This window comes from Battus philenor, unplaced genomic scaffold, assembly GCF_028537555.1.
Source record: "Battus philenor isolate CCGP_79_NKW_IND1 unplaced genomic scaffold, ilBatPhil1.0.hap1 SCAF_8, whole genome shotgun sequence".
Lineage (NCBI taxonomy): Eukaryota > Metazoa > Arthropoda > Insecta > Lepidoptera > Papilionidae > Battus > Battus philenor.
Window position 1 is genome coordinate 6,892,647 of NW_027181748.1, and position 22,321 is coordinate 6,914,967.

Consider the following 22,321-nt stretch of genomic DNA (forward strand, 5'->3'; position numbering starts at 1 on the left):
CATATTAATAATATTTTGAGATTCTTTTAAGCTTAAAATTTCAAAATCTTACAATTTTACAAATGAAATTTATATTATATATATTTACCTTCGATTGGCTATGATAATACAAAACCTTTTATATAAGTTAGGGTTTATACTTTTAGGTCATAAGAGCTTACAGTATGTAGTAGATTTCTGTACACGTACCAGAGAGATTACTTGCAATAACCAGAGTTCATTGTGGATTGTATCTTGTAAACTGAACTAAATCTCTACACCACATTTTGTTTATACAAAACTTAAGGCTAAGGGCAAGAACTACCTATATTCTATATGTTGACTGAGTTAAGATCAATGAAAATGATGAGCCTTAGAATTGAGTTTTGGGTGCAAAATTAAAATTCATGTTTCACTTCATTCATTTGATATTAAATAAAATGTAACTATAAATTAGCACAAAATTTACATCATAATTACACTTATAATTATTTTTTATAATAATATGCCACTAAGTCAGTCATCATCAGGTAATTTATTACTCATTGTGACCATTGCTCCCAAATTATCTTCTGAACCCTGCTTTAATCTTTCCCAAATAAGTTCCGCTATAGCCTTCTGTGTTCTTCTTTCAAGTTTCTCTAACTTCTTAGCAACATCTCTTTTAAGATCCCAATCTGGTTTTCTTGGGGCTAAGCTTGAAATATCCAAGTCTTGTAATACAACCTGTAATAGACTATTTTATCAATTTTCATTAAAATTTAAAAAAATCCTAGTAAAAAGAATATGAATGTTTTTATTAATGTAAGAGTAAAAATGTTTAAAAGCATTGAAGTTATTTTTAACATTTTGATAGTACCTATATTAAATATAATAATGTTAACATGTATGTTATTATAAATAAATATAAAAAATTTTGATATTGCTTTCTTTATTGTAATGATCTCATGTGTTTCACCCTTTTTTCATACTTAACTCAAGTATATGATTTTTGACTGTGGCTGAATTAAGGTTACCATGTGACAATAAAAATATGTATTCAATTTAATAATGTTTTTGTTTGGCTGCTCCATTTAACTTCACTCAATATTTGAAAAGTATGATAAAAATCTGTTTTATATCAGATTCATCCGCTCTTTTTATTTTATTAAAAAAAAGTCTAATGGTTTGAAACAATTATAAAAATGACAAGATAGCAAGATGTTTAACTTGTAGTAAACAATCCATTCAGACCTCCAATGTTTATGTTTTTTTCTTGGTTTACAGATATTTATATACTTCCTACATTACCTATCATCTTAAGAAATATATATGTTACTATATACTAACAGCTATTAAATCTATTGAGTTTAAACATATCTCTCATTTGTTTGGAATTAACAGACTAAAGAATACCTTTTCCTTTCCTGCTTCAAGCAAATCTTTTACTTCATGGTCTACAACAGCCGGTTGTGCATCATCTAATTTAGAATCTTGAAGTGTTTCATCCTGAGGTTTATAACTCCGAAATTTAGGTCTGAAATTTGTTAAAAAGTTTTATTTATTAACATCATACTAACACATCTTCTTTGGGATAAAATATGTACACTTAAATTTATATATTATGTGATTAAAATTATACAAGTGTATAATACATATTATTTTATTGATGATATTGTTTTTTATAAAGATTGTAACAGTACAATTTAATAGCTATAAAACACAATAAAATATATGTAACAAAAATCAATACAAAACAAATGGTTGCTAATACCTACATTTATTTTGAACAGTGTCTCAGATATTAATGCCTGCTTTACTGCCACCATGCTTTAAAAACTGTTGATTCCTTATTACAGACTTAAATTTCCATGATATAAAAAATAGTTTATGATTCTAATTTGTTTTATTGTATAATTTTATACTTATGCAAATATATAACTTCTGTCTGGATAGCCATTTTGGAGGTCTTTCATTGAAACTCTAAATAAATAATAGGTAGAGTAGCAAAAAAACTGACTAGCTATGATTTCATTATTAAAAACAATCTAATTTCTTACCATGTACCATGAATTTTAATGGACATGTAATGATCTATCATATATTTCAAGTTTGAGCGAATAATGAAAATCGAGGTAACAGAAATTTGAGGTAGCTTTTCTTAAGGTAAAACAAATAAATAAAAACAAACTTAAGGTAAATCTTTGCTATCCTTGTTTCTGATGTTTCCTAATTTTAATGGATCCATGAGGTGCTTATTTTCTTAATTTTGAATAAATACAGATTACATAGAGGACATAATATAAAATAAACTTACTTTGGAAGCACTACAGCTTCAGTTTGAGGTACGCTTAATGATGCATTTTCGTCCGATGGATGTTTACGTTTTAAATTTTTAAGCCTTTCTTTTCTTTTTAATGCTTGTTCTTCTAAATTTCCAATACTCTCCATCGTGTCTAGAATGACCATAATATTTGAATATTGTTTTTATAATTACAACATGCGCAAAAGTTAGCTTTACAGTAAAATACAAAATTATAAGTAATTATTATTTAAGTAACTAAAGTTGACAAGTGACAAAGAGAATAGACAAAACTACATAGACTTTGTACAGAGTAAAAATAATAGATTCTGCGGAAAATTTTAGGACTAACATGAAAAACCAAAAACATAAATGAACCTTAAATAAGTTTACTAAAGTAGTATGAAAATAAGCAAGTATTTCTATATTATTCATGTTTTAATTATTATATATAATCCTACAACTTCTCTCGAGCCATCGACGCAACCGTTCTGCCGGAATGAGTCGAGATGAGGGCTTTGTCGTACGGCATTCCCTCACACGTCCTCCAATAAAACTTGACATTTGCGAAATTCAAAATATCGTCCAGATCGTACGTACTGACTCTTTCCCTATAACATTTTCTTTTGATATCTGTGTAATTTTCGGGAAATCGAAGGACACTCTATACGATGAAAGTACGGCGAGTTGAAAGAACAATATGGTCACCGAGATCTCGCATGGCAGTGTTCGGGCTTTCCTTGATTTTTTTTCGCTTCCCATTAAGCACTCTTCCGGGGCTCCCGAATAAAACCTGCAAGAAACTACTTTTTTAGAATTCAAATATCTGTCAATTGCGACATCGGAGCATATAGCTTCTAAGTATGTAATCTCAAGATTGATCACTGAAGTGTTTTGAGGTTAAGGTGTTTACTCCTCGCTCATAAATTTTTCGGACTTTTCATTCAAAAAAATTAAAAAATGAGGAGCAACATTTGTTATGAAAAATTAAACTCGGTAATCTGTTGCAGTGGTAGTACTAATAATATTTGACCATTTTTATTGCCGTCTACTGGCAACATTGGTCACAAGATTTTTTTTCAATATTCGAGTCTCTTTCAGAAGGCAGGAGATAGAAGTTGAAATGTATGAGATGTTTTTTAAACACTCCATTGTACTCGTGTCGTTATCGACCAAAAAGTAAGTTATCTGACCGTATTGATAATTTATACGAATAGTTATTTTAATAAAATAAGATTAAAAAATGGCCGCAAAGATATTCAAGTCTGAAGTTAGACGATTTTGGAAGTGAATTTATGGGTTTGAATCGAAAGCGAGATTTTCAAATTTTTTTCCTATTTGTAAATATACATTGGGGGCAAGGGATTTTTGTATCAAAAGAGATTCAGGTCCTTTTAGTTATCCGTGTGGAACCTTTAAAAAATTACATTTTTCGAAGTGAAGTATCTAGGTGGTGTAGATTACTGTACCAGTTACTTCGTTCGGAGCGGCTATGTAGATTGATTTTCTCTACATTCATACAAATTTTGGACTTTTTATTCGAAAACATGAAAAGTAGGAGGAACAACATTTTGATTAAACGACTGTACTGGATAATGTATCGTAGTTTTAGCAAAGATATTTGACCATTTTCATCGCTAACTACTGGCAGCACTGACCGCAGGATATTTTTTAGACTTTTCACATTTCAATCCATACAGCCAAAATTATGGACCAAGGGAAGTCGAAATCATTGTATGCCAAAATTGATTCATTAAGAACAGTGATTAAATAAAGTGAAAAATACGAAGGTTGGGTATAGCCATACGAAAAAAAAAATACTACTAATTAACGAAATTTTCGGGCTGTTGTCGTTATTTCACTTATAAATATTGTCCAGAGAGTTCAGAGGTGTTGATAAATTGTATCTAAAAGTGGAAAAAATTGGTGTTTTCATATAAATATCAAAAGTTTTCATTCAAAACCGTGAAAGTAAAAAAGAAAAACTTTTCTGATAAAAGAACATACAGGGACACGCGTTGTGGTGTGATCGTATTCATTTGTTTTTAACGGCGTGGAGAGGCAACACCGACTGTGGCGATTATTTTCGCTTATTGCACAATTTCGATTGCACAGCCTAAAGTAAATGTGCAACGTAAAAAATGTGCGCGATTATGTGCTGATTATAGCAAAAGTACTCAAAAACATTATTAATATATTTTTTATTTTTATTTCACTAATTTATATATAAAAAAGAAAAATTTTCATAGAAATCTCCTTGTTTAACATTTTTCGTTGTATATTTATTACAATCAGTCATATTTAGTTTATATCCGTGCCGTTATAAAGACTATCGGAAACAAAAAAAAGTCGTCCCGATATATTATCGACGTCATATTTATTAAACTCTGACAACCGTGTTAATTAAATATTTCATCACAACAATTTAACTGTCAAGTACAAAACAAAATAATCAATTTGTTATTATTTTGTTTTGTATTATTGATTAATTTTTGTTTTGTTTTATATAACGTATTTTGCATTAAAATGAAAACTTTAATTTTATATTTAATTTATACTTAGCTGTTCCTAAAACGCCCTTTTTCTTACAAAGCTTTATTCATCGTACGTCAAAGCAATCTAGTACTCAATGGCAGATTCGTTACTGCCGCGGAAATTCGAATTGGTGACATAAAAAATTTTACAATAGTAATTTTATACAATAAATGTTTCACAAGTAAGGTGTTCAAAATAAAGTCTCAAAATATTATATTGTTTTTATTTATAAACTAGATTAAAATATATTATGTACCTTTATTATAATATTTATCTTAAACATTACGTTAAATATATAACCTAGAACTAACTACTTATGGCAGTTTACAAACATTTGAAAATAATAAATAATATAATTTTAACTTAAAGTAAGATGTCTGCTAAGGCAATATTACAAAATATGACCCAAAAAGAACAACAGAAGCACTGGATTAAGTAAAAAATAGAAATTTTGCTTAACTTCTTTGGTTGTGTAATGTTAAAATGATCATGAAAATAATTGCTTATATGAATGTAAAAAACAATATGCACATAAATGCTTTGTACAACTTAATGTATACAAGAACTATAGAATGGGAAAGTTACGTTGTATTACGTTTTTTTAATCCATAACATTCGGGACTCTCGGGAGTATATAATGAGAATGAGTATAAATTATTTTAGTGTTCTGAACGAACCTATACCTATAACGAAGTTCTGACATGTCTTCGGCTGTCAAATGGTAATCTATTAGAAATGTTGTTATTTAGAGGAATACCATGGTTTAATGATAAAACTTTCGTCACAATGTTCAAATCTTCATGAGCTTTCCCATTAAGGCCTGTCTGTACCAACAATTGTTTCAGTTGTGCATCTGCATTAAATTGATTTTGTCTGTTGAAGGGAAAAAAATGATTTGTGTAAATCGGACTAAATGTATTGAATCTGTTGTAGTCCTGATTTATTCCAAAATTTCCAACACCACTTTCATGTCGAAATACCCGATTGCTCTGTTTCTGTCGAGACTGATCATCAGATAATCTTAATTGATTAAAATTGGGTCCTTGATGAAATGGGACTTGATTCGGATTAGGTTGCAAAAAATTGCTTATCCCTTGAGGAAGATGATTCTCTTGCAAGGGAAACTGTTCTGGTCGTTGGCTACGAAGATGGATCAGGAAATCTACAGCTTCTCTATTCGGGAGCTGTTGTTGGTTAGCTAAGACATTAACTTGTTCTAAGTGTACGCTAGGTTGAATTGATACATGGGAATTTTGACTTTGTAATCCAGTACTTGGATTTGGAAAACGATTTGATTGTGCACTTTTCTGTGCTTGGAAGTTATTTGCAATCTGATTTGATTGAATTTTTTGTTGTTCAACAAGAAGTTGATGCCTTTTTAACTGTTCCTGCTCGAAAAGAGCTTGTTGCTGTCTCTGCGCATCTTTTTGTTGAAGTAAAAATTGCTGTTTTCTAAGTAAATCTTCTTGTTGTCTTTGCTGGATTTGTAGTAATTGAAGTTGTTCTTCAAGAATTCTTTGCTTTTCTTCAAGTTGCTTTTGCAACAAGAACTGCTGGGATAGAAAATTATTCTGAGGAACTTTATTCAAATTTCTGTTCTGTTCTAGAGGAAAGCCCTGAGCTAAAATTTGTGATGGTAATACACCTATAGGCACATTCGTAGTTGACTGTGACTTTAATGCATCCTGTGTATTAGTTTGTTGGTAAATTGGCACAACTCTCTTTGGATGACCATGAGCATCTTGATGTACTGTAAAGGCAGCTACTAGGGGTGCTTGAAACACTTGAACGTCTTTTCTGCTTACTTCTTCGATATTCTTACCATCTAAGTCATGAGTAGGTTTAGGCGTGGTAGTAGTCGTAGTTGTAGTCGTAGTGGTTGTAGTGGTCGAAGGTTTTAAACTAGGCTTGCTACTGACATCAATTTTCGGACTTTGTTTGGTTCGCAGGTGAGAAAAGTTGACACTTTCTTTTCTTTGAAATATTTCTGTGTAAGGGTTTTGCGTCGGAAAAGTACCGGTTACTTGATTTTCGACATTTCCTACAGTTGAACCCAAGATTGATATATTACTTTCAATTAACGTGGGTGTTGTATTTGTGCTGTTTGTAAAAGCCGATTGTCCGTTGACTATATACGAATGGAACTGTATGCCGTCTTTAGATGTTTGAACTGTTGTTTCATCTTCTCCAAGTCTTAAATATTCTGTTTCGGCGGTTGGATTTGCTGTAGTAGTATCAGTTAAGTTATCACTGTCTTCTAGATCAGTAAGGGCTTTTAATAACGCTTTTCTGATATAGGGGTCCAGTCTTACAGATGGTTTTGGGTCCAAGCTGTTAACATTTTCATCATTACTGTTACTTGTAGTTTGTTCCAGCGCTATACTTAAAAAAAATATATTGCAGAAAATAAATACGGCCACCTGAAACAAAATAAATTTTATTAATCTTCAGATAATAATAAAAAAATCGTATTATTTTAGTTTATATTAATATTATGCAAATTGTTTTAGCTGGATTAACTTTTATGTCCGTAGGATATAATCCCACTTCTTGATTTTCTTGCATGCATACATTTTTTCCTAAGCAAGCAAGAAGACGAAAACTTGTTTTTTTACATGTTCTTTCTCAATTATTTTCACTGTAAATAAGAAGAGACAGGTAATCGCTGCTACATATAAAATCGTAATAATAATTCGTACCAATTTCTAAACTTGTCCCTCGCCACAACTGAATAGTGTACGATTACATGTGTATCTACTTGTATGTTAGCACAATTTCAAAGTTTTTATTCGGTTTACTGTTACCGAACAATGCGTGGTTTTACCATTGGATTATACAAATCGTCACCTTAAGCCTCCGTGTAAACAGGGTTATATCAGATCCTTTATTATTTTTCTATTATTTAACTATACAAATGGAAAACATACGAAATTATACAATTTTTATAAAATACATGGTTACTAAACTAGGTACGAAATCTTTAATTTTAAATAAGGTTTATGGAAGAGAAAGAAAATTATAGAAGTTTTTTGTGGTATAAGTGTTATGTGCTTATGTTTAAATTTAAATACGTGCTCAATTGTGTCTGAGTGTTTTAAGTTTCAATTCATATTAATTAAATTATGACTTTATTTTAGCATTTTTTCTGTTTCATTATGAATAATTAAACGTTTAATTTTAAATTAGTTTTTACTTCTATTTGGTGATAATATTTTAAATAACTTTTGTCATATTTAAACTATAAAATTTGCTAGTGGTTCTATTAATCAATTCAGATGTATTTAAACAATTAAAAGGTTTTTTAACAAACTAACACGTGTGATTATAAATTGGACAAATAATCACACCTCAGAGCGAAAGTGTTTCAAGTTATTATGTTTACAAAATATCTAAAACCAAATTTTTTTTCGAATAACAAAAGTTAACACATTTTAGACTTTTTTAGATGGGAAAGTATTTTTTTCTTTAATTGATAATAAGCGATGTTATTATTATGTTGTGTACTTCAGTATCTACTCTGAGTTCCAATAGAATTTAAATGTTACATTTAACTGCCGTTTAATTTTACATTTTACTGTCGTTCACATCGGTGTATATCCAGTAAAAGTGAAAAGGTAATGAGATCCTAAGCTGTCTACTATTTCATATCAATTTATTTTAGTTACTTTATCTAGAATCATTTACCATGATATTTTAATGATATCATGGTAAATGATTCTAGACACTTGAATTATTTTATTTACCTTCCCGTTTTCGTTGTATTAATCTTCATATCATTATTTCATATTAATATCAACTTTTGTTTTTTTTAGTATATTTCGACACGGAAAAGTTCTCTTAAACGTTAAATATTGTACCAAGACATTAAAGGATAAAAAAAGGACGGAGCTTGAACACGGGTTTGTTGCTTTGACATAGCCACTTTCTCCAATGGTTAGTTCAAAAGGTCAGTAAACTGAATAAATATCAAAAACTGGCGCACCTACGCATTACAAAAGTAAAAAGACGTATACTGAACCATTAGCATGTTTCACACACAAATTTATAAAATACGCTTGCTATGTCTACCTTTAAATTATTTAATTATATAATATGATTTTCTATAAAAAATTATTCATAAAATGTTAACTTATGCGTATTAAGGCATGTTTTATCACGAGAAAGTTGTCTTCTATAGTTTATAGTCGAACAGCACTTTTCCCATTAAACAGACAATAGGTTTATGAGATTCTTGTCAAAACTGATTGTAACTCATTTCTTTTCCGACGTCTTTATCCTTTAGATTTGCTTATCATTCATCTACAGAGAAAGTTGAAAAGCGCTTTTAGTATTGTATACGACGATATTTAATCTTACTAGTAATAAATCACGTTCTTTGGTGGGTTATTTGATTTTAAAAAGCATTGATTTCTCAATGTTGCTGTGTTTTTAAAGGTTGTTAAATTTTGTTTTATTTTCTTAGCATTTTAGTAGCTAATCTTTAAAAACAAGTTCTGAAATAATGAAGTCTTGTAAACTATATTTAATTCCTTCAAATGTGTATTTGTATTATTCCTTCAATCAGTACAAGAGTTATTTTATGAAGAAATAGGTCATGCTTGTATTTCTGTTTTTTCCAAGTTTTACTTTACCTACAGCGTTTGCCTTTGAAATACAAGCATATCCTTAGAAAAAGAGTTCCGTGATTTTAATTTACTAATTTTTTTTAATGTTTTAATTATTTATGTACTATTTTATGAATATCAAAAATTTGATAATCTCAATTGAACGAACATGTTTCTTTCCAGTTAGTCACTTACTTTTTTAATTGTAATTAATTTCTTGTGAGATTTCACGTGTTGATATTACTGGGAAACATAATAATCAGACGTAACCTTTAACGTCGCTCTAAGCGCTTCTTAACATTTAAAATAATCATGTCAATGGTTGTGCTCTCTCATTATATTTAGTCATAGTATGTGACTACGATTGTTATAATTTTTTTATTTTTTATATTACACCTACATTCATTTTAAATTCTGTATTTGTCATAAATATACCTCTTTAGACGAGGGCTACTGCAGTAACCTTATCGGATCGGATGGCCTCTAGCTCTCAGATGGAACTACGTGCTATAATTCATGTAATATTATTTATTCATGTGACTAATAAAAACAATTAATTATTTCCTGTCATGTCGAAATGATATTAATCCTTCAAAAAATTTTAATATTTTATTAATTGTTTCAATGAATAATTTGCACACAAGATTTGCGGTGATTATTATCATTCATGTAATTATTCTTCTTATGAATGATAACGACATCATCAGCACTTCAGCCGTAAGCCTTCCACAGCTGTACATACATCTTTAATAGGACCGTTTGGAAGCGGCATGTAACAAGGCTCTTCCGAAGACTTTAATAAGGTTGTCTATACACCTTGTGGTGGATGTCCTCCGTGGTCTCCACCTCAGAATCTTAAAGCCCAAACGGCTATCTTTATTTTAGATGCTATATAACCTGCCTATTGCCCCTTCAACGATATTCCTAAGCGAAATTAATCATAAATTTATATATGTTATATCTTTATCTATCTCCAAGAGATACAGAGATACCAGAGCTCATCACTGTTTCATTGGACTTAACTTACCGGATTAGAATTTCTCTTGTAATAATTTTCGCGCTTCTCGGTTAGAATTATTTTGACCATGCAACTATATTTTTTCAATTTATATTCATTATTATTTATTTGCCTACCTTACGTATGTGTAAAAAAAGCTTAAGGAGTATCTACACATTTTTTTGCTTATTCTTTACTTTAGACACGTTGTCAAGTATACACGTCGTTATTAATTATGTTATAAACCCAACAATGCAACATATCCATCTATTCAATTTAGTTTCACATGTCACATCTCTTGTTTAGGCCGTTTCATATCGGTGTGTGAAAACGAGGGATTATTTTCATTCGCACGAATACGAATAAGTATCCAAGAGAAAGGTAAACGACTTGCACTTTAAAAATGTTCACAGATAACGATTATAATTGTATTCTGTACTATGATAACAACTACTTATAAGCACATAATTATATAGTCCACAGAAATACTGGCGGCCATTGTTTTTTCCAAGAAATATTACATTGAAATATATATACTACATATATAGCAAAAGCATGTTATTTTATCTCCATATCAAAATCATTTAATACTACACATCTAGGTTTACACTCGTTGCATAATTAGTGACATATCTAAGGTTTATTGAGTATTATCGTTAATCGCAATAAATTTTAACAGAAGATAACAAAGACCAAAGGTTGGATTTGTCTCTAATTTTGAATTTTTCTCTGCATTTATGTTTTATATTTTTTTTAGTTATAAAAATTTGGTATTTTATATTATGGTCTTCATTTTAGATATTTTTTTTTTTATTTTAAACACAAATAACATTTTAATTATTTGTTATCTGTATTAATGGTATATTGCAAACATGGAAATGAGAAGTCTTTGATGTTACGGAAAAAAAACATTGTTCTTACACAACTCCCATACAATGTCGTATAAATAAAAAAACGTGAATTATGAACGCTACTTTAGTTGTAAATTTCATGCTTAGTGCAACGACATAAACGTGGGTGTATTTGTTAAAAGGCGTACATCAACGCAGTTGTTTCATATGCGCACAATGGCACATAATTACATAAGACAACATAGTGAACAGAAAGAGAATTTCACTTTCTCCAAGGAGGAGATTACTTCAACAGGGTGACAGCAGATGAATTATTCAGTCTCCGTGAATATCGTGACATAATGCAGGTATTTATGTTATTGAATATCGGCCTTCGATTCATCATCTCTATGTCATTCGATTTATAAATATCATATTGTAATTGCCCGAGGAAATGAAATCTGTTTTAAAACATTTCTTGAAGCATCTAATAGAAAAATCATATCGCACTATTATTGTGTAAAGCAGGGCTCTTTTCCGGAGGAAAATTAATACACACGTTTTCTTCTTAGTCGTTTCCTCATTACTGAGAGTGACAAATCATGTCTGTCACCGCTACCATTTTTCTCTAGTTTTTGCTGTGCTCGGTACATTTAATAAAACCGTGCGAGTAGATCGAACGAGTAGGCGATCGATTTCTAGCCCTTCACCATCCACTTTACTGTCACTCATAAGGTTGTTTAAATTGTTTCCGTAGAATCAAGCGGGTTCTACGTAAAATAATCCATGTGAATAGACGAATTAGTATGGCGTTTGGTGCTAACACATACAAGTACGTACATCATATTTAAAAGCAAAGAGTGAAATAAAAAAAATAATGAAGAATTATTGAACTTATCAAAATGTATTTAATCATATTACCGATAATAACGTAACTTATGTATTGTTCGGTTTCATTGTTCGGATTAAAACTTTTACACGTAACACCAAGACTACATAACGACCTGTGAATCTTTACGAAGTGCGCTTTGTAATCATCGATTAGTGATGTACGGCAATCGCTGTTATACTCAATGTCTGTGCGTTCGTGTTTTTTTTACTTTCAAACGCGGGTTTGAGCGTTTAACATGTTTTTTTTTTTGGAGGTTATTTAAATGTGGAACTTATATATTTTTAGTTTTAAGTTATCGAATTTTGAAAATTAATAACAACTCGCCAGCGTTAAACTCGTAAAAACTTTTCTGTCGTAATTCCTGTGTTACCCATATATGATGTATGAATAATAATTATATGAATAATAATAAAGTTAACAAATTTTTATACGTATAGTCAAATACTGTATAAGACTTACCCCAAACAATATGTACATTTTGCTTGGTTCAATGCCAATATTTATTAATCGTCAATAGTATTAAAACACTCAACATTATATTACATGAATTTATCGAAATTTTTATTAAATAAATACAGATATCATGGTGTTAATTGATTTTAGAAAGCAAGAACATTTATTACATAAAAAATCGCTGTGCTCCGTTTTGATGTATGTGATGTACCTTATAAACACGTAAACCACAACCATACATTACGCGGCACAAACTATAGATATAAAACGACCTATGTTATGGACATGATGTTAAGGTGATATCACATGTTGTGTAAGAAAATAACTTGTTCGATACTCGAATAGGTAATTATAAGAGCAGTGACCGCCTCAAGACAAATGTTCGTCCAGTTGTTACATTCAAAATTTCGGATCGTGGGTTCTACTGACGTTAAATTTATAGCATTTTTTTCTGTATAATAGCTTTTTAATTAGAGGCAATGCAGATATTAAGCCTGATATATAAATAACGTAATCCATTTAAAAGCTATAAAAACTTTTCATTAGTGATGTGAAGGCGTTAATAAATTCAATTAACGAATATTTTGCTTATTAACGTGTAGGGTAAAATGTACTTAATAATTTTAATGATACCCTTGCCGCAGACAACATTTGTATTTGCAACCAAAAGTTTTGATGAAATTTAAATTTATAACATTGTTTATTAATTCATATTTGTAAGACATTATGTATAGCTCAACCAAAGGTGTAGCAATATGAAAAACACATCGAACGTATACTTAAAACGTGTGTCTGCATATGCAATAACTCATTTCATATCGGATTTGTGCGTAAGACAATAAAACGAAATTTCCTTAATAACTTGTGGTCGCGATTGGAGCTTTCTAAGGCCATGCAAGGAAATACAATAGCTCGTTGCGTGCAATCAATGCAACGGTGTCGTAAATAACTGCGCATGTTACACGAATAGAAATGGTTCAATACGTGTAGAGAATCGAGAAGGTCTTTATGTTACCCTAGCTTTTTGAAAATGTACATTTTTGACATTTTCGAGGGACAGTTTGACAGTATCTTTTTATAGGTTCAACATATAATAACCACAACCAATACAATAGGAGCATTATCGCAACAATCTATTTAAACTATAAGATCGATAAACTTTAACAACGATAACTTCAATATTGAGATAAGGTCATTAAAATATGAAATTCGAATGGCAGTTGCTATGAACATTCAGTTAACCATGACAGTAAAACAAGTCATTCTTTCTTAACAAAAAAAAAACTATATTCCATTTATTTTCAAAAGGATTGGTTGTAAGTGGCCTGTATTTCGTAAATTTAATAAAGATGACAATAATGAATAGATTTTCAAATTATTGACGCCAGCAGTCAAATCAGCTTGTCTAAATTGACTTACCTCGAGACGCTAGTACTTGAATATTGCATAGTTTTTCTTTTTATTGTGTTAAGTTACATTGTAATGTATTTGTTTTTTTTTATCATTACATATACTTTAACGTTGACTACATAAAAATTGACCTGTTGCGTGTGTATTGTGTAATTTTTTTAATAAGCCAAAATAAGGTTTATATAAATAAGAAAACAGTATACATGGTTTTTACGAAACTGCTAACCTAAATAATGAGATGCACGTTTCGATACTGCAGTTGGTGCCTTCATTTCCGGTTGAGGGCGCATTGTAACCACAGACATGTAGGCGCCTCGTATACAAGTAAGAATACTGGGACACGTCGTGACTCAAAACGACATTTCTTTGATTAGTAATTTTATGAACAGCAGCTTACGTTTTTCAAACCTTTTCGTTAGATATCAGTTCAGATATATTTGTATGTGATATATTTTGAGTTGAAAGAAGTACCTACTTTGTAATCCGAAATTTACTGCAAAAGCAACTTTTACATTAATGATCTGAATAAAAATATTTGTTTTATTATACATATATTGACTTTAAATTTATGTATTAACTATTTATAAAATACATTCTTAATCATGACTAACTTGCCGAAAAATATATTTAGGTACGTAATATATTACATTAAATCAACCCCTCTCCCGGTGGAATTTCGTAACCTCAATACGGCGAAAGAAAATTTCCTACAAAATTTTAAGTTTCTGCGATTCCAGAGATATCGTGATAAGTCAGTCAGGTGCATATCTCGTATATATGTATATTACTATGTGCTCCATATCATATTGTACTAAATAGTAGTGTCAATGTCAAATAGGCTCTGTCACAGTCCAGACAAAAAAAAAACCTTTTTAAAGTGATTCCTAAGACCGAGGCATTTTTGCGCTGAGTGACACATGTATAGCTGATGAAATAAATAAAGAAAATAGGATAACATAAATAGTTGCATCATGCCTTCAAAAAACATAATGTCTCATACAACTTACAATATGTCGCAATAGCTGTATTTTTATGGTGAGATCAATTCTAGATAATGTCATTTCATATTAGTTACAATCTGATAACAAAGTTACGTCTTTAACTTATACACATAAATTTAAACTCGAGTTTAATGAACTTACACTTGATTAATTTTTTTACAACGAATAGTTGCACCGACCGAACTAAGAATTTCATTTGATAACCATCTAAGACGAATTAGGGAAATATCTTTGTTTAATTGACTCAACACAACTCAAGAGAGTTTCTAAAGACGAAGATTGTTATCTCAAAAGAAAACTTTTATTAAATAACTTTTTAAGTGACGTTTAGTTTACTGGAAAATCTTCCATAAAACGCATTTCTCTGACTTTTATGATTTATTTGGAAACCTGCTGCTGTAATGATTAATTGATTCAAGAATATTTTTTTTTATTTTATATTGAGAATTATAAATTAATATTACGATCTTGAATAACAACCTATTTATGATCGTTGGAAGATGCAACCCGCTTTCAATTGTTATTATTGGAAATCTATGGAGGCGCTCTATGCCAGCAATGAACGTCCTTTGGTGGAAAAGAAAATATATTTAATGTTTCACTATTTATATATATTAAAATATTTAAATTACAATTGTAAAGGTAATTAACATTCAGTTTGTGTTGATTTTTTTATCGAGTTTTGTAATAATTGGACGAAAACCACATTTAAACTTCCGTCATTTCTTACCACGTTGATTGTATATCGAGATCGGGAATGTAAACCGTAATCGTGATCCTTTGTGGTTGCGCTTTAAGATATCTTGCACATTCAGATAATGGTGTTGATACAAGCTGCAACTTAATAATTCCGGAAAAACGGCGAAATTTCAGAGACTTGATGTTTTAATACATAATTTTGCGGAATAAAATTGACTGTCTCCTTTTGTAAAGTAATATTGGAATAAGCCGAATCCTCGATAATTTCTTAGAAGTGCCATAGACGAAAGTTTTACATGCCGAATAGATGACGGGCCTGCAAATCTTGCTTTAAAGGTTTCAACGATATCAATATATTTTAAAAATAATAAACATGTGAAGATTTTTAAATTTAAAGTAATTTGTCAAATTATTTTTAAAAGTGTTTGTCATAGTTTTTTTTATTAATTTAAGGCTACTGAATACGATACAGCAACAGATGAACGAACTCATTTGTATTGAATATAACAATTAGTGACACATTTAAAAGACTGCTCTGACAATGAGAATTGTAACTGTCATTTGATATTATACTTTCAATTATGTATATTGTATATAATTATGTATATATGTGAAAATTTTTGTGTAAATATTTACCAAAATAATATAAAAAATAAAAGCGAAATTAGAATATTTCGTTTATGAATAAGAAAATTGAATTATGTTCATTTGTTATAAGTGTCTCATATTAACGACATACTAATAACAAGTGCGTTTAGGCTGTGGGAAATCTTGTTAAGCAACTATGTTGTCAAATAAGTGATGCTATGCATCAGATGATTTTAAATAGGCTCGAATTTGCGACATCTCATTATGGCTTAGTTATGAATAAGCATTGTTTAGTTCCACGGTGATGTTGCATGTATCGTTTTAATTAGGTATAATGAGATTTACTGCGACGGAATATGGCGGTGCAACATTTTGTTAGTGCAGTCGTAAATATAAACCGGCATTGTCTTTTGGTCACGTTCTAATTAGCTTAAGATTTTCAGATTAAATCTAACGCAATTGTGAACCGCATTGTGTTCGTTATTCCCATAAAAATTATGAATGGATTCTGTTCTTTGTTAATGCACTACTCGTCATTGAAATTGTCGTGAGTTAACTCAGATTAGATAGAATAATACACAGGGTGTTCGGTTATAGGTGTAATAGCTTTAAAGAAGTGAATGTTTAACTCGTTTGCTGTCAATTAATGTATGGTACATTCTATCCATAAATCAATGGTTATTGAATTAATAAATGAACTATTGGTAGTATAGTAAAAATGGCTTTTTAAAAATTGGATTATTACATATTGAAAATAATTGTTTACCATCTGACTTTCAGCCAAAAGTTATGGCGACAGACCAATACTTAATAGTGACCACTTCATGCATGGTGATTGGAAGTGGGTGTAAAAAATTTAAAGCTTTTTGCGGATAAATTAGTTATACCGTTTACCCCTTTAAAGTTTTTACACCTTTAATTAATCAATCTGTAGATTTTGTTTAAAACAAGGTATAATTAAAGCCAAATATAATCTGTACGATTTGCGCAGAGGTTGTCTTGACCTTAAAATCATGTCGAATTTCAGTGGTCTTATCTTTGCACAGTGAAGACATGATTTATAGTTTTTGCTTTGTAATTTTTATACTTTTATAAATTTATATTCACTATGTTTACATAAAATAATTTTAACATGTCACTAATAAACATTTAGATAGATACAGAGATATCGCGGACGTCTTAAGACTAAAATGATAATTATGATGATGAACGTTACCAATAAAGACATCAATAATTTTTTAAAACCCCCAACGAAAAATGAATAAAGTTATCCATGTTACCCTTTTATAATTGTATCTAATTCGATACGCATGCACAAGTACGTACCATATATCTTTTCCGCTAACAATTTAATTGTTACTCCGATTTCACTCTGTAAATCAACTCTGGTCGTTGACTTAATATTTTAGAGAAAAGAAAAAATATAGTAGAATCAAATAAAAAAGTAAATACAAGATATATTTATTAATCGTAGGTTTTAATGAGATGAAATTTATTATAATTATTACTTTACGAATGTGTAGCCGATTCTATTTTGAAAACATTTGTGCACTAGAATGAAAAAATAAAGCAATAATTAATGAAATAATTTTTTAAATATATTTTTATTTTGCGATATGAATAACAATGACAAATACTTGACTATACTATGTTAGGTAAAAATAATTCTTTTTTACTAATAGCAACAATAAATAAGTGAACAACAAATCTGTTTCACGAATTTATTTATTAAATTTGTGCATGAGAATTCATATTATTTTAGCCACAAAACCTCCATTGCTGAAGATATATAAGCCCTTTTCCAGAGATTTCCAATAGGGCAGGTTGGAAGCGGCCTTCATTCAGTGTCTTCCGACGACAACCAAATGTGAAGAATAAACCAATTTGAATTTTATAAAACATGAAAATCATAAATGTAGCGTAGCTATAAAATGATTATTGGTGACACGCTGCGAATAATTAATTTAACTGCGTACTCAACATAACTTTTACTGTGACATAAAATATAATAACTTTGAATAATATTTGCATTATTTATTATTTACTATTGTTAAAAGAGTAACAAAACATACAATAATAGAAAGAATTTTAGTTTAATAAATAAATACTCAATGGTACTCGGAGAGAGTTAGTTAAGATTGTTCAAATTTTAATTTTCAACTAAAACATAAAATACAGCTACACATACATAGTAACATATAATTAGGATAAAAAGGGATATTTATAAAATAAACGATTAACATACAAACTAAGCTGATGCTAAAAAGAATAAGCTATGTATATTTTTCATTGCTAATATATACTTTTAATATTAAAATTGTTCTAATCGATAATGTCTTTTCACTGCTATTTTATTAATTTAAAAGAGCTCAAATTTTAAAAAGTTTGGCAAACACATGTAAAAACTAATGACACACAGTAATCTTTATTATATCTCTATTGGCTTCATTACTGGGTAATGATCTCGGTTTACCTTTAGTAAAGCAATAATCAAACTATGTGTAGGTTTCTGCGGGACATGTTTATTGTCCAATAAAACTATTTGTAGAGAATATTTTTAATTTTTATTAAAACTATATCACTTACATATTTAGTTTTATTATGCTGTATGCTTTTTGGTTTTCTTTTTCGATAAAAAATAAACCGGCCGTGCTATACGATAGGCCTTGTTTTATAATTTTGAGTGAAATTTTCTAAATGTTCGTAAACTTGTTATAGCAAATGTTGCAGGAAACACTTTCTAAGATCTTTCCTAACCTCGAATAATTTAAATGATAACGTCCATAAATTACAATATTTATAATCGGTGAACTTTGAGTGATGTAAAACTTACAAATTTACTAAGATTTGAATCGATAGCTTAGTTCCTTTTCTCCGTTACGTAAAGCGCGAATGTGCGAATCTGCAGGAAATATAGCGACTTGTTTTGAAACATCGTTCTATTAATTGCAATTTAATAAAATTCCGTGAATTTAGAATGTGTACTGGGTCAATTATATAACTAACGATTATTATAAATTGAACGATATTTTTAAAATCTATCATATTTACTCGCAATGATTCTCAATTAGTACTAGAAACTAAATAGTGAACCATTCATTATTTACAGTTTTTAATTATTATTTACAAGATTTTGGAAAAAGAAGTAGTAATAAGCAAAATTCTTATACATAATTTTTATGTTTAGGACCCAGCATTTATGTATTGTGTAATCAATTTAAATCAAAATTGATCACGATTTCAACTCACTTAAACACTACCTGGCTCTGGATAGCCATAAAAATATTTAATTTCATGTAGTTTTATCGTTTAACTTCATAACACTGATCCGCGAAAAAAGTATAGTTAATATTTATCGTTTAAAAATTAAGTAAAAAACTTGAATAAAATGCCTACTTGCATTCATTTTTCACCAATTAACCTTTTATTTATAAGGAGAAAAAGAAGCCAGAATTGGAAAAGATTTTTTTCACTTTTTTATAGTCTCTGTCTCTGTGTTAATGATACACACACACAATTACTTAAACGAAGACGATTCTTCTTTAAATATGATATATGATTTACTTTTTGATGGTAACACATTATAAAACTTTGATCTTTGATGTAAAACCTAAATAGAATTGAGGCTATTTGTTTTTTAACTTAATGAGGATAAATCCTCTGATATTATAAAGGATTACTACATGATGATTTAACGAGCGAAATTAAATTGAATTTTTATTGGCTCTGTGTACCTTTAACTAAGTGTTACAGTTTTTTGTAAATAAGGATTTATGTTTGCGAATGTACGAGACGGATCCTTCACATCTCTTCATATCGACGACTTATGTTAACAAACAGATAGCATCATCACGCACACGTGTGTTACATCACACCGAAGAAAGTGGGTTTAAAGTCTAATATTTAAAGAATATTCAATATGCTAATTTATGAATAAATTACGCCACAGTTCATATGCGTACATCTATACTTTTGAATATTCTACCGATTATTGCTTTTCGCGTGGGATTATGGATGTTAGATGTAACTTTGCAACAAAACAATATAGTATGAGTTATTAGATAATGTATTATTTATGATACTTAAAGAAAATGTAGTCATAAATTCTGGGAGTGAAAAAATAAGTTGTTACTTTGTATAATTCCACTGGTTATAAATAGTAAGACACCCAGTGAAAGTTGACAATTCTCAGATGACAGCGGCTTATAGTCAGTACACGTGTGGGAACATTGCCAATTCTTGTTGAAGGTATTTGAAATTGTATATTACATGGTCATTAATTTTCATTGATAAAATAATTAAAATATTGATTAATTGACTATAAATCAACGGATTCACAAATTAATGTATGATATATTAATTAATATCCTTAGATAATTAAGAATTTATTAGATAGGGCAAGCGTATGTTTGTTTGCACATCACTGATCACTGGAGTAAAAAATAAATTCACGGGTACTCACTGGGCGCATCTTGTCGGCTGTATGCGGTACAGACTACGGTCTCGTGGTAGAGTGTACGGATGGGTCGCCTGCGCACCGGCGTTCGCTACGCTACACCAAGCAATACTGAAGTGCTTCGTGAACTCCGTCAGATGCCTACACCCTGCCAACGCGCCCGCTTGTGTAAACCTGACACCAAAGAACAAGGATGTTTTGATACCGCGGCGACGATTTGTTTACAGAGTCGCTGCTCATTAACTCCAATTAATTTTCACGCATTGTTCAAAGTTTATAATATGCATTTCTGCACATACGCACCCAAGCGAACAATTTTAATTATATCGTCGTGTAATTTAGAATGGGCTCTGTACGGATAACAGACAGTAAGGCGATCGATGTAAATAGATATACACAAAAAATGCGTCTAAAGTTTATGATACATTAATTGTTAAACATTGCTATTGTAGTTGTATTTTGTTGATAAACAAATAAAAAAATACGCAATAGGACGATGTGCGATTGACCTTCGGAGAACATAATGTACGATAATTTGCAAAATGTTACAGTATGGATATTTTTATACTTTGGATTGTTGGAATTTCGATAAACAAAATTAATTTATGAAAGTTATAACATCATAATTAGTGATACCTACACTTAAATGTTTCATTTAAATTTATGTAAGAATATAAAATATGCGTGAACGAGAGAAACGCAAAAATAAGGCGAATGGTTACTGAAGTTCCGTGAGATTTGAGGAAATATTACAAATCAGAAATCAGTTTAAGGGCCTGCAAACTAATACATGGGTATATCCTTTATAAATTAACAAAACAAGAATTTTTCTTTAATAACTGTGAAATTTGAACTGGATAATATGCATATATATATTTGTACAGAAGCGCGACGTGGACAAAAAAGTTTAGTGCTGAAGACATATATTGATCGATCGTTTATGAATAGTTTATATAAGAAACTTGGAACCCCATAAGTTACCAATAATCATGTCTCTTGAAGGCAATGAATATCGGGCGGCGGTAAACCATTCTGACTTCTTTTAGATAATTTTTATGTTACGCTTTTAATTTTAACAAGAACTATAGATCATTATAAAATTTTAAGGATTTTTAAAATCCATTTACTTAAAAAGAAAATGTTACATGAAGTGACAAAAAAAAACAAAAAATGGCCAAATCCGAATGTAAATGATTCTTACACAATTACTTAAAACTTAGCTCAATTTTGTTATGTAGTTTAAACTACATAACAAGTAAGTGATCACCTTAGTCGATTACAGTGTTTTTATTTGTTACTTGCAACTTTACAGTTTAAAAGTTATTAGATGATAACATTATTTCAATCCCTCATTTATATTTGTAACAATTACTGGACAAATCAACCTTTATAAATGCAAAAAATCGAATTAAAAAAATAACGTAGTAATATTCTATAGCTGGATAATTAGTTCATGTATACAGGATGATTAGTTATAAGTGTAAAAGCTATAAGGCGCTCATTAGTCTACCGTAAGCTTTAAAAAAATTTCACCCATTTCCAATTACACTATATAAAGTGATCGTTCAGAAATAAGTTAAACTGATTTATTTTATC

General features: G+C 29.8%; 2 protein-coding genes across 2 annotated transcripts; both read right to left on the reverse strand.

The window, feature by feature from the left end:
- Nucleotides 1-482: 482 nt before the first annotated feature.
- Nucleotides 483-2,523, reverse strand: LOC137931721 (coiled-coil domain-containing protein 12). The gene is made up of 3 exons (XM_068775213.1): nucleotides 2,276-2,523; nucleotides 1,375-1,495; nucleotides 483-705 (listed from the first exon to the last, which is right to left on the reverse strand). The coding sequence occupies exons 1-3, from the start codon at nucleotides 2,425-2,427 to the stop codon at nucleotides 496-498; spliced, it is 483 nt and encodes a 160-aa protein (XP_068631314.1). The 5' UTR covers nucleotides 2,428-2,523; the 3' UTR covers nucleotides 483-495.
- A 2,948-nt stretch (nucleotides 2,524-5,471) lies between these two features.
- Nucleotides 5,472-10,486, reverse strand: LOC137931824 (transcription factor SPT20 homolog). The gene is made up of 2 exons (XM_068775334.1): nucleotides 10,427-10,486; nucleotides 5,472-7,215 (listed from the first exon to the last, which is right to left on the reverse strand). The coding sequence occupies exons 1-2, from the start codon at nucleotides 10,484-10,486 to the stop codon at nucleotides 5,479-5,481; spliced, it is 1,797 nt and encodes a 598-aa protein (XP_068631435.1). The 3' UTR covers nucleotides 5,472-5,478.
- Between the last annotated feature and the right edge of the window lie 11,835 nt (nucleotides 10,487-22,321).

Bases quoted from the DNA above. Each gene is read 5' to 3' on its own strand.
- LOC137931721 (XM_068775213.1), bottom strand. From the start codon at position 2,427: ATGGTCATTCTAGACACGATGGAGAGTATTGGAAATTTAGAAGAACAA. The intron at 1,496-2,275 runs GTAAGTTTATTT...AACAAATTTCAG, and splicing joins GAAGCTGTAGTGCTTCCAAA to ACCTAAATTTCGGAGTTATA. The intron at 706-1,374 runs GTATTCTTTAGT...AGTCTATTACAG, and splicing joins TTGAAGCAGGAAAGGAAAAG to GTTGTATTACAAGACTTGGA.
- LOC137931824 (XM_068775334.1), bottom strand. From the start codon at position 10,486: ATGGTCAAAATAATTCTAACCGAGAAGCGCGAAAATTATTACAAGAGA. The intron at 7,216-10,426 runs GTAAGTTAAGTC...ATTTTGTTTCAG, and splicing joins ACAAGAGAAATTCTAATCCG to GTGGCCGTATTTATTTTCTG.